We start from the raw sequence: 12,407 nt of genomic DNA on the forward strand, positions 1-12,407 counted from the left end.
AGATTTTATCTTGCTCTGAACTCAGCCAAAAGGCATTTCGCACCGATCTAATATATTCTCCAATACATTTCAAAATGTTATTGAATGTTTCATGTCGATAATTTGACCAATGCATCCATTCTTGACGCTCAGACGATATTTTCTGCAACTACCTCTTCTCTCCAGTTCCTTCTCCTTCTTCTCTCCCCTCTTTCTGTTCTGCTTTTATCTCATATCGCCTTCCCTACTTTTCTCGCATCTTATCTCCATCCCACTCTTCTCCACTCCTCTTATCTCCTTTCCTGTCTTAGATTTCCGACTCCATTGAACTTTTCTCTCTTTTTTCGTTCTTCTCTTTTTCTCTCCTTTACTCTACTCTCCACTTCCCTCTTCTCGTCTCCTCCTCTCCTCTCGTCTCGTTTTCCTCCTCTTTTCTCTTCTTTGTTCTTTTTTCCTCATCTCTCCTCGAATCTTTTTCCATTCTCCTCACTACATCTCCTCTCCTCGTTTATCCTATCTTTCTTCTCTCCTCTACTTTTCCTCTTCTCCTTTCGCTTTTTCTTTCGCTTTTTCTTTCTCCTCTCCCTTGTAACCTTTCGTTTCCTCTCACCTCTTTTCCTTACTGTAGGCTCATTAGCGATGAAATACTAGAAAACCTATTTTTTTCTTTCAGAAAAAATTTTGTCATTTGCGTTATAATAGTGATATTTTTAATAATTTTATGCAATAATACTTGTTTATATTTCTTTCGCGTATTTTATAAATATCTATTGTGCATGTGGCAACCCTGAAATTGAGCCTAACTCTGCACGCAACCCACCAACGGCTTGCGTAAATTGGGTTGCCTAGTTTAAAATAACGTTGTCCTAAAACTTTTGAGAGACACTGTACCTGAGTGTTATTGAATATCCTCTTGTTTGTAAGGGGTCCGGAGGCCTTTCTCGGAAATTAAAAAAATAGAAACATCTTAAAAACACTAATTTTTAGGCCTTTCAGATTTGAAAATGTTAAATTTCATCGCTTAAGTAAACAAATATTAATTAGTATATTGGTCGTCAGTTTTAAAAGAAACAAAACAGTACGATTATTATTTTAAAAGGTGCAGCTTATATTCATTGTCCTTGCACGCTGTACCAAGCACTAAATTGACTTTATGAGCCAAGCAATGAACGTACATTGCATAAGGATTACTTTCCCTAATGACAGATTTTAAACCATTCTTAACTCCAGATATCACGCTGGCTCCATCATATGACTGTCCTACCATCAAAACATTTATATTAAGTTCCTCTAAATGTTGCCGATTTGCGGTATGGTTTCATAACAAAAATGTAGTAACTGAACTTAATCATATGTTATTCTATTTCTCTTTTTTAAGTTGGGGGGCAGGCTCCTCCTGCCCCCTCCAGAACTCCGCTTATGGCGCCTGCTCCTGTTTTGACATACTTAAAACTACCCAAAATTATGTTTTAGACAAAGTACTACACAAAAATCGTGTTCAGATATTTCAAACTGTACGCGTAAAATGCACTATTCGTTACTATAGAATGGAATCATGAAGTGAAGTGATATTTTATATGAAACAATGTAAATTCAATGAAAAGCAAACGTAGGATAATTATGATCATAGGTGTGCGCACGGGGTCAAAGGGGACAGTTGTCTCTCATAATATTATTTAACATTTTGAAGAGAAATCTTATTATCGTTATTAAACAATATTATTCGTTTCAAAAAATAAAGTATTTTCAAGCCGACGAAAGTTCCAAGCATCTACGGCGGGTATATTTCCTATGTATTTGGACTATGTCACTTCGTTCTCCATCAAATTACTTGTTATTAAGACTCGCGCATTTTATTCCTTAGCTCAATTGTATTACACCCATGAGGTCTCAGAATGAATTGGTCACACACTGAAAATGAATAAGTTATGTGTAGTTGCTTTGGATCTGCTGCACCAAATCATGCTTATATGTAAATTAGTTTGAAGCACAGAGAAGGAAATAAAGGGGAACAGAGAACTTTTGTTCCACGGAAGCTGCAATTCTTCTAATAGAGTGAGTTTCGGTGAGTCCGGACATACACTATATACAGCTCTGTTTAGTACCCATCAATAAAACAAAACAGTGAGATGGAATCAGGTTTTTCTTTCTCGGACTGACTTCTATCAAGGCGTTGGCCCCCTTAATCTGAGAGTCTGCGCACGCCCATGATTATGATAGAGAATGTTATTGGATATGATTTAAAATTTGTCTCTTTGATAGGAAAAATAATTTGATATAATAAAAATTGGATATTGAACACAGACTGTTTTGTGGTTAAATATAGTTATAGCGCTTTTCAGTTCTTACGGCGGGCGCTCTAGAAGCTGGCAGGGGAAGTGGGGAGCGGGGATTACGCAACAGACCAACCAGACAACAGCAGTGGCGCCGAGAGACACGACGCGGCCGGAAAAAGTACTGCGTGAAACTCGTTCTACTGGCCGCTGCGTTTCTTATCGTCCTGGATTGGTCGCTTCCCCGCTCCCCTCTCGCCCTGCCAGCTTCTAGAGCGTCCGCCGTAAGAACTGAAAAGAGCTATAATGGATGTCGCACCAGTGAAGCATCAGAAATGAAAAAAAAAAACACTAATTGTTTCTAACCTTCAGCATGCTCTGCTTATTGCACTTAGGTAATAATACCAACATATAAATTAATTGAATTGTGATTCTATAGGATACCTGCACCCGACAAATTTTGGTTGTAGGCCCTACATCCACCTAGTGCCGGCCCTGTGCCTTGTAATAATCAGGTAGGTACTTACCTAAAGTTTTGTCTCCGTTGAACAAATTTTCGAAATACAGCACAGCATGCTCGATGTTGATATCTAGCTCAACAGATGTCACTGTCAGATGCTCAGCATTTCCTTTGAGCTGACTTTCAGCTTTAATGTCTGCACGTGCCACAACGTTAGCTAGATTAAAGAACATAAAATAGTTGTACTAAAAGGTGATAATTTAATTCCCTTAACAAGTAAGAAATTCTTGCAAAAATTAAAATAAACTTGAAGCACCATGATTTATTAATAGACAATGACTAGGAAAAGCGAATATTGCCGCAGTTCAGAATTGATATAATTTTTTCGGTTTCCAAATTTGAATACTTGTGATGCTACCAATAAATAAAGTTGTAAATATGAAAGAAACTGAAGAAAGAATATGCCAGTGATCCATCTCTCCCATATGAGTCCGGGTTAGATTGGCCATACGGAAGATAGCAGGAATAGGACAATACATTGTTATGAAAAAATATGTTATCTGTATAGTATATTTGATATGTTTCTTCCTAATACACTAAAAAGTCTGACAAGGGAGAAATATTTAAACAAACACACTATACACGTGACATTTCAACCTTCTAGCAAGATCTTCTTCAGACTCAGAACAAACTTTGAATGCATGAAGGTTGAAACGTCACGTGTATAGTGTATTTTTTTAAGTAAATTTCTGCCCTGGTCAGACGTTTTAGTGTGATATTAAGCATGGAAACAAGACTTAACAGTGTTATGTTTCTCTTACAGAAAATAAACCTTTTATGACAAAATACAATGATATGATCATAATTTTCTGTAAATTTAAATTATTTTGTTTCTAAGTCTTAGATATTCTCTTTTCACATCATATTTTTGCACTCATGATGCAAAGAACACACTTATTTTAGGAATTATTGTAATATATCTTGAACAGTTAATCACCATGAATATATTACATGTGACCATAAAGTTACTTGAAAGACTTCAAAGAGCTCCTGTCAAGTGGTTGTAAATATGGGCTGCTTGACTCGGAAGGTTAACCAGAATGATGTCATTATTCTCACTAAAATCAAGCATTACTACAGAGCTGTAACGAGAAGTGTGGAAGACTTTCTCCCTGCAAGCTTCGTTGGCCCACAGTGGACATCTTGTATAGACAGATTCAGTGGCGTAGTAACAAATCGCGAGGCCCTGGGCTAGATTAGAATATGAAATTTGTATGTTGTCATTTTCGGAGGGGAAAAAACAATATATCAAGCACTTGACTTTAAAATGCATATCTGTGAAATATGTACTTAAATAGCATGCTAAAGTATAGAAGGTCTCCATTTTCTTTAAAAAAAAAAAAGCAAATTCCAAAAAATGGTAAAATGATGTATTTCAAATAAAAAAAAGTAAAGTAAAGTGCTCCCCTGTGCTTAGCACAACGCCATGAAGGCGTATAGGGGGTGTGGGGGTAACGCCCCACACTTTCTTGATCCGGTCGTGAGTGGGGGTGATGTGATCAGCACCACGCCCCTGACCGCCTTTACCCCCCAGGTTTCCCCAGGTACTCATGTCATTCGACGCTGGATGGGTGCCGGCGCCGCTTCCAACGTTAGAAAAGTTCCCGGATTTGAACCGGCCGGGGATCGAACCCGGGACCTGGGCTACTAGTGGCAATATCACAAAAAGCAATTAAAATTTAAAAGAACAGTCATTTATCGCTAAAACATTATAATATTCATATTTATGAATAATCTTTTGTTTTGAAAATCACGCGGAATGGGAAAAATCGAAATTAAGAAAAACATTCAAATATTTGTTGAAAATGTGATCTCAACATTAGACCTCATGTCATAGCCCATATTTAGACCATCACGCTATTTATCTTCTTCAATTTATTTTCGCTCCCTGTGGTATATATTTCACAAACAAATCATGGCATTATAAAAGCCAACATTTGTTTTATGTACCGTTAATATCCTAATCTATACAAAGCAGATGGGAATTCAGAAAACGTTGAGTTAAAACATACCTGCAAAAAAGTTTTCGGAGGTCGCAATTCTATAACAGCGTCCAAGGCCGAAACTAACCACCACTTTCTCTTGCGAATTGGCGCCGCAACCTTTGTCCTTGACAGATAACCAGTTCCCATAACCTCTGCCAGGCTGCAGCACCCGGAAGCGCTGATAACTCCAAAGCCCATATTTAGACCTTCTCCTCTATCGTCAAGAAAATATCGTTACGATATTTTTCCGTATCGTGATATCGGTAATATATTGCCTCCACGATAAATATCGCCAAATATCGTGACGATATATCGTCGACACCATATATATATATATATATATATATATATCGCTAAAATATCGTGATATATGTCGCCAACACGATATATATCGCCAAATATAGTGACGATATATCGCCAACACGATATATATTGCCAAATATTGTGACGATATGACGCTGACAGGATAGGCCATGTATCGCTAAAATATTGTGAGGATATATCTATCTCCTAGTTGATATCGCCTGGACGATATACTCTTAGGCGAACGCTCTACATGCTGGCAAGGGAAGTGGGGAGCGGGTAATGAAGCATACAACTGCGATGGCGACGAGAGATACGACGTGGCGAGAAGAAGTACTACGTGCACCTCGTTCCACAGTTTGCTGCGTTTCTTATCGCGCTGATTTCATCGCTTCCCCGCTCACAACGTCCCTTGCCAGCATGTAGAAGTCCCGCAGTAAGAGTAGAAGAGACCTATAGTTTTCACTTCTTCGTCGCTGCCGAATCGCTATACGCCGAGGAACTTCTTTAGATACCCGAAGAGGCGATATAGTCAGTGGGCGCAAGGTCTGGCGCCTACCACACACACCAAATTGTCGCTCATTAAAGATGTCCGACCCGAGAGCGGCTCATGATGCACATTCTCCAACCCGTCCTCGAATATTCTCACCCATATCCACACTTAGCTACAGTGACATGCAGTGACGTCGACACTTGGGGTAGCAACCAGTGGCATGCTCGGGGGTGTGTGGGTCATACCACTCCCCCCTTTACGGCCCAGTATTCCTAAAAAATAGAACGTCAATAACAGGAAAAGATTGCAAAATGATGAATGAGTACTAAAAAAATGTACACGCAACTCCCACCCCCATTCGAAAATAGAAGACGGTTTGATTTGAGCACTAAGCCAGAGATCCTGGGTTCGAATCTTGGCTTGGCCATGGGTATTCTTTGTGTGTACCTTCATCAATTTTATCGTATGATCTTTGCAATTAGCCAAAAGTGGCGGAAGAGCGAAGTAAAATAAACGAAATCAAGCAATCAATCAATGATTTGATTTCATTATTGTTACTTAGCGTCGCTTTTATGTCACATTTGGTTAATTGTGAAGATGATAAGATAAAATTAATGAAGAACACCCATGCCCAGGTCGGGGTTCGAACCCGGAACTCCTGGTGTCGTAGCGCGCTGTGATAACCACTCCTCCACGGTTGATTGATTTGGTGTTATAAGTCCACTTTATACACAGAAACAAAACAGGTAAGAAACACACTTTTTTGTAGTTTCTTCAATAATATTCATTTGGCTTTTCGAGTTCTGAGATACATTTATCATTCCAAATTATTTCATTATTTACTGCAGAGTACAACACAAAGGAACAAGAATGCTCGCTCATCACGGGTTCGAATCCCGGCATGGATTGTTCATGTCAAGTCCCTTCATCAATTACATCATATCATCACTCATCCTCATTTTCGCGATAACCAAGTGTGGCAGAAAAGTGAAGTAAAATAAACCAAACCAACAACAATATGAACTCACGTTCTCTTGCCCAAATAAATATATCTGTTACAGGCCAAGAGATTAGTAAAGAAAATAGTAAGAAAGAAAGAAAGCATAACATTATATGTCAGCACATAACACGTTCCCATTTCATAAATAATAAAACTACATCCCATATTATACATACATCTTGTACAACGTGTAAAAAGTTGTGGTGTAAATGCAAAGAACATAAATACTGCAGTAAATTTTCCCGTAAGTTCTTTAGAGGATTTACAAAGAAATCGAAGGGAAACCAATCCCCTATCTGTCCTATAGGAGGTAGACTGGGGGACCTGAAAGCACGGGCTTTCAACCATTGCAGCGGGGGTGGGGGGCAAGTGAGGTAGAGGCAGAAAGCTTCCCTTTTCCTTCGGGCAGCCGTTTCTATACCTGGAACTGGTGAGGCGGAGGAAGAGCGAGCTAGGCTACCTTTGCCCACGGATCGCGTGAAAAAAGAAGTGTTGCATATGAACTGTGGCTTTAACAAGACAATAAATATTGTGATTTTAAAATAATTAGAGATGTGAGATTGATTGAGCTATCTCTGCTAGAATAGCTACTCCTTAGTGCACGTCACTGCTTAGCTATCACTAATTGCATTGGAGCCGTGCACTTCACATATCTGGCGGTGAATTTCTCCTACTGCCATGTTTCTTGTTGCCAAGAACAGGATTTACTGACCGTTAAGCACTGAAATCACACGGTACGAAGCGCACAAACCGACAACATGGCTCCAAATTGTTTCTGCTTCTGGGCAAGGCATGCCGAGAGCCCGTGCGCATGCGCAGTATTACGCCTGCTTGGGATATAATAAGTTATTGGCAAATGGACCTTACTTTAAAAAAATACTCGTATATATTACAGGACGAGACATGATAATATTGGGTAATTTAATATAGACTAGTTTAGTGTGAACGTGTAAGACATAATAAAGCTTGTACTCACTATAATTTCCGTCTGCAACGCCAGATCCCCTCAGTGGCAGTAAGAGGACCCTTCCATCGATGTTATAATCGGCCATAATCCGTAGTTGTGGTAAGAGAATTGACACAGATAGTTTATAGATGTCAGTGTCAAAGCTGAAAGTACAATTAAAGAGTGTTATTAAATGTCCAATCATATATCTTTGAAGTTTATGCAAGTTTTTATTAGTAAGTCTTACACTAAAGTAAATTCCTTTGCCGTATACTGCTGCTCATTGCATATGCGTTGATTCGGCTACGTAATTAGTGATTTCTTGCAGTGATGAAGTTCCTATGGAATAACATTTATAGTACTTCCTCTCCAAATTATACTGGTCCACTACTAGGAAATGCGAATTGGAGTTTTAAACTTGTATATTTTCTATGCTATACACATTACAAATAAGAACCATATATGAAACGAAAGAGTAACTAATCAAGTCTCGATTCTACGCATGCGCAAAATTTGTTTCCTAACTCTGCCGCTTGGCGGAGCCATTCGTAAACATGGCGAATCCCGCGTGTCGGAGAAGATTTGGAGTGACAACTTTCGTTGTCAGTTTAAGACGACAGGATGCCTGTGTAAAGTTAAAAGTTCCGGACGGCCGCGTGTATCAGACGAGAAGGTGGAAAGCGTCAGAACAGCTTTCACTTGCAGTCCTAGAAAATCTGTGCGGCGGGCGTGTCAAGAACTAGCAATGCCAACAATGACAGTGTGGAAAGTGTTAAGGAAAAGACCCCAAATGAGACCGTACCGTCTGCAGATGTTACAGGCCCTAAAGCCTGCAGATCATTTGGCTCGTAGGAACTTCTGCACACAAATTCTTAATCTAGAAGACGACGATTTTCTTGTCGTGTGATTTTCAGCGATGAATCCACATTTCATCTAAGTGGAAAAGTGAAGACACATAATGTTCGTATCTGGGGGTCGCAGAATTCACGGGAAACTCTGCATCACGTACGGGATTCACTCAAAGTTAATGTCCTTAGTGCAGTATCTAAACAACAAGTTTATGGGGCGTTCTTTTTTATGGAAGAAACTGTTACTGGAATTTCATATCTACACATGCTACAAAATTGGCTCTTTCCGCAACTGGAGGATAAACAACACATCATTTGACAACAAAACTGCGCTCCACTCACTTTCATAACGTAGTGAGGGAATGGTTAAATGAAGTTTTCCCCGATCGATGGATCGGTCGTCATGCTGCAGACGAGTTGCACCTTCTCCAGTGGCCTCCAAGGTCCCCTGACCCCACCCCTGTGACTTTTTTTCTGTGGGGCTATGTATACCACCGCTACCTGCCAGCCTACGTAAGTTGAGACGCAGGATTGTTGCAGCAGTAGAGTCGATTACACCAGACTTGCTACTTTTAGTGTGGCAAGAAATGAACTACCGGCTGCATGTGTGGCGTATCACGAATGGTGCCCACATTGAACACTTGTAATGTAGGTTATGACAACTTGGTGAGTTACTCTTTCATTTCATATTTGGCTCATATTTGTAATGTGTATAGCATAGAAAATATACAAGTTTAAACCTCCGATATTCATTTGTGTAGACCCGGTATTATATCCAATCCCAGAACCGAAATAAATATTTTCTCCATGCCTCGGAGACAAAAAATGCTCCATTACGAAACCCAACGAACTTCATTAAAGGGTTTTTTCATTAAATAATAAAATGTTTATTTTCTTAATTGCTAATTTCGAACTTTACCTAAGTAGGGGTCGATTAAATAAAGATTAAGAAAAACAAAGAAGGTCAAGAATTTAGGTCTACGTAATTTGACACCCTGATGAAATATTAATTAGGAACTTTACGTCATCTGGAAGTTTTGTTATTCACTAAATATTTAATTATTTATCATAAATAGTACTGTGCATATATCTTTGGTACTGTCCTTCAAAAACGTATGATATCAATATAATTCTTGCTTTCCAATAAGTTAAGAGGCAATAAATAACCATCGATTATGCAGCACAGGCAAAAAATAGATTTTTATTATTTAATTCATGTACTTCGTAAGTCTCACGGGGAGCCTATTGATCGATCCCATCTAAATACATCATTGTCTTCTCTTCGCTCTAACACACCTTTCGGTTATTTTGTTCAAATACTAAGTAACTGAACATTAACTATGTCATTAACAATAAAAATAAAAAGGTTCTGCTTTATCTTGAAATCAACTATGATAATTTCGGGGGGGGGGGGTGTTGAGAGAGCGGTTTGAACCCTTCTCCTGACGCTAATGAGCTGTAGCTGTTCCTTCTCCTACGACGTTGTTCTTCAAGTCACGTGTCTCCCTTATCGCACAACGCTAGAACAACTTTCGTTCTGACGTCACTGTGAAATGCTTTCATTGTTGTGTAAATGGCTAGGTTTTAAGGTTAGGCTTGTTGGGTTCTGTTCTCTTAGCATAAACAATACATTTTCTATGTATTTATGCTAAGGTAATCAAACCTAACAACGCAGGCACACCTCGTCCTCATCTGACGTTAGAACAAGAAGTTGTTCTCGCGTTGTGCGACAAAGGAGACCCAGCTGTCGCTGGTATATCTTTCAAGCTTCGTCTGCTCTGCGCAATGCCTTGTGGGAACAAAAGTCTACCAAGTATGGCAACAGGTATCGAGGCGAAAACTAGCTAATGCAAGGGTGGCTCAAGCCCAGGGGCGCCAAACCGGGGTGTCCTCCTTAATTTTGATTATATGAGCTTGGATATTTATATTAAAAGGAAATATTTACCATGTATTTCAACTCGAAACAATAACAAGGGAGCGAGAGAAAGAAGTTTCAAGGAAAGAAACATAGATGGCAGCACAATGTAAGAGAATATAAGTATATTGTTGGAAGATCAATATCAATTTAGTTAGAGCAGATTTATGACAAAAAGTTGTAAAAAATACAGAATAGATGGAAAGGAAAACAGAAGTGGTTTTTATTATTCAACAAATTCAAGTCTGCAATCAAGTTAGAGGCACGCATAAAGAAGTATTCATCGAAGTGTGGCGTATTGTCTTCCCTTCCTGCAGGCAACTGCATAACATGACACGTACGTTGCAAAATCATGTAGAAATTTATGCTAAGAAATTACTGTTATTTATGTAGTGATGTAAGGGGTGACACTTCCGCGTAGTGCACCAAGTTGTCAATCCCACTTCCACGTACGTCGTTGCCTTGTAATCAAGGGGTACCGAGTTCAATACCCGGTGGAGGCACATAGTGGTTCGGATCCCACTTTAAACTGTACGTCCAGTCCCGATTAGCGTTACTGTGCATAAAGTGGACTTAAAACGCCAAATCAATCCAACCCAATCCAATCACTTCCACGTAGTACACACTGGAGACTGGACTGCATTTTGCAGACTAACTATTTTCTTCGTAGTCTCAGCTTCTAACCGAAGTAAGAATATTTTAGTCCCTCGATATTACAGTTATGTTTATTAGATATATTTAGTTATGGAAAGGGGCTGGACCCAGTATAATGTGACTGGTGCAAAGTAGCCTAAGTGCTGACGTACCCAAAGCTTCAAATTCAATCAATTAATCATTATGTGGGTATTAAATAAATCCATACCTTCTGTAAACGTATTCTTTAACAGTAATACTTAAAGTATTTATAAATTAGTTTATTATTTTCTTATTATATTTAAAATCGTAAATATGTAACAAGGACAAGGTTTTTATAGAAGTGGATAGTAGGAGGGTAGTGTGGAAAGTATGAGGGAGCGTTAAAAATCCACCTCGACAAGGTAAATTTTTTTAATGTATTAAAAAGAAAATGGAAGCTACTTACGTGACGTTCTTCAGAACAAACTTACTAGACCCGTAAACCGTGACATTACGGAACACAGCCCGGAAGTTTACAGAACGCGTACCACTTTGCAGTATAACTTCCGGGAGCACTAGAGGTTCGTAGGATGGCAAGTCGAGCTCCGGTAAACCTGTTAAAACGAAGAAAAAGAGGGAATAGTATAATACATTACTCTTCAATGCCGAATTCAAGTATAAATCGGAAAGTCACATGTTTTAAGCAATATCAGATCTATTTTCAAGAAACATTATTAATATCATCATCATCATCATTGTATTATCACCTCGATTTCTCAAATGGTTTTCGAACTTTGTAGAAAGTAGAACCTTTAAGATTGGTGAAACAGTTTCCTCCAGAAAAGAAATATTATGTGGGGTACCTCAAGAGTCGTCATTTGACCCATCTAATTTGCTGTTTTTATTAATGATGTTACTTGACGTTTTAAATCTAGAACATATTTGCTATATGCAGATGATATAAAAAATTTAAGAGTATTTAAAAAACAGTGATGTCCTTCAACTGCAGGCTGACATTGATAGAAGATGAATGAAATGGAAATTAATTTTTAAAAGTGTATAATTTTAATACGAGTATGTACTAAAAAAGTTGATTATGTAGTATCTATGACATTGATCAAAGTAAAATGCAAGTATCCACTTCGCAGTGTACACAGGGCCTAAGAGAATTTAGATCACGATACGTGTTTCAAAATGCACCAAGAGATGGAGATAAGTAAATAGTTTACTCTCATATCTACTACTGGAACAGTAAGTGCATATGAAAGTTACACATGTGACCAAGATATATGATCTAGTATCGCCTTTGTATGGTAACAATTCACATTTGTCTATTCATGATACACTTATCCAGCAATATCACATATTTGTTGACTTCCTTAAAAATAATTATATATTTTCTATTGAACACATTATTAGCACGTAAATTTTTAATCGCGTAGTTTGCCAAATCAAAGTCTTCCATTAAAATAAATCTAGTATTTTCCACTTTTTTAAAGAACATACAGAATAAGTAATCCATGATTCTCA

General features: G+C 38.4%; 1 protein-coding gene across 1 annotated transcript in view; it reads right to left on the minus strand.

Moving 5' to 3' along the window:
- The window catches only part of LOC145994377 (protein takeout-like), a 57,329-nt gene that overhangs the window by 9,091 nt on the left and 35,831 nt on the right, over positions 1–12,407 (minus strand). Inside the window, exons 3-5 of the mRNA XM_083130489.1 lie at positions 11,344–11,491; positions 7,530–7,663; positions 2,780–2,929 (exon numbers count right to left, since the gene is read on the minus strand). Coding sequence (XP_082986615.1) covers positions 2,780–2,929; positions 7,530–7,663; positions 11,344–11,491 — 432 coding nt within the window. The remainder of the gene's footprint in view (positions 1–2,779; positions 2,930–7,529; positions 7,664–11,343; positions 11,492–12,407) is intronic.

Source organism: Lepisma saccharinum, chromosome 10, assembly GCF_977018435.1.
Source record: "Lepisma saccharinum chromosome 10, izLepSacc3.1, whole genome shotgun sequence".
NCBI classification, from domain to species: domain Eukaryota; kingdom Metazoa; phylum Arthropoda; class Insecta; order Zygentoma; family Lepismatidae; genus Lepisma; species Lepisma saccharinum.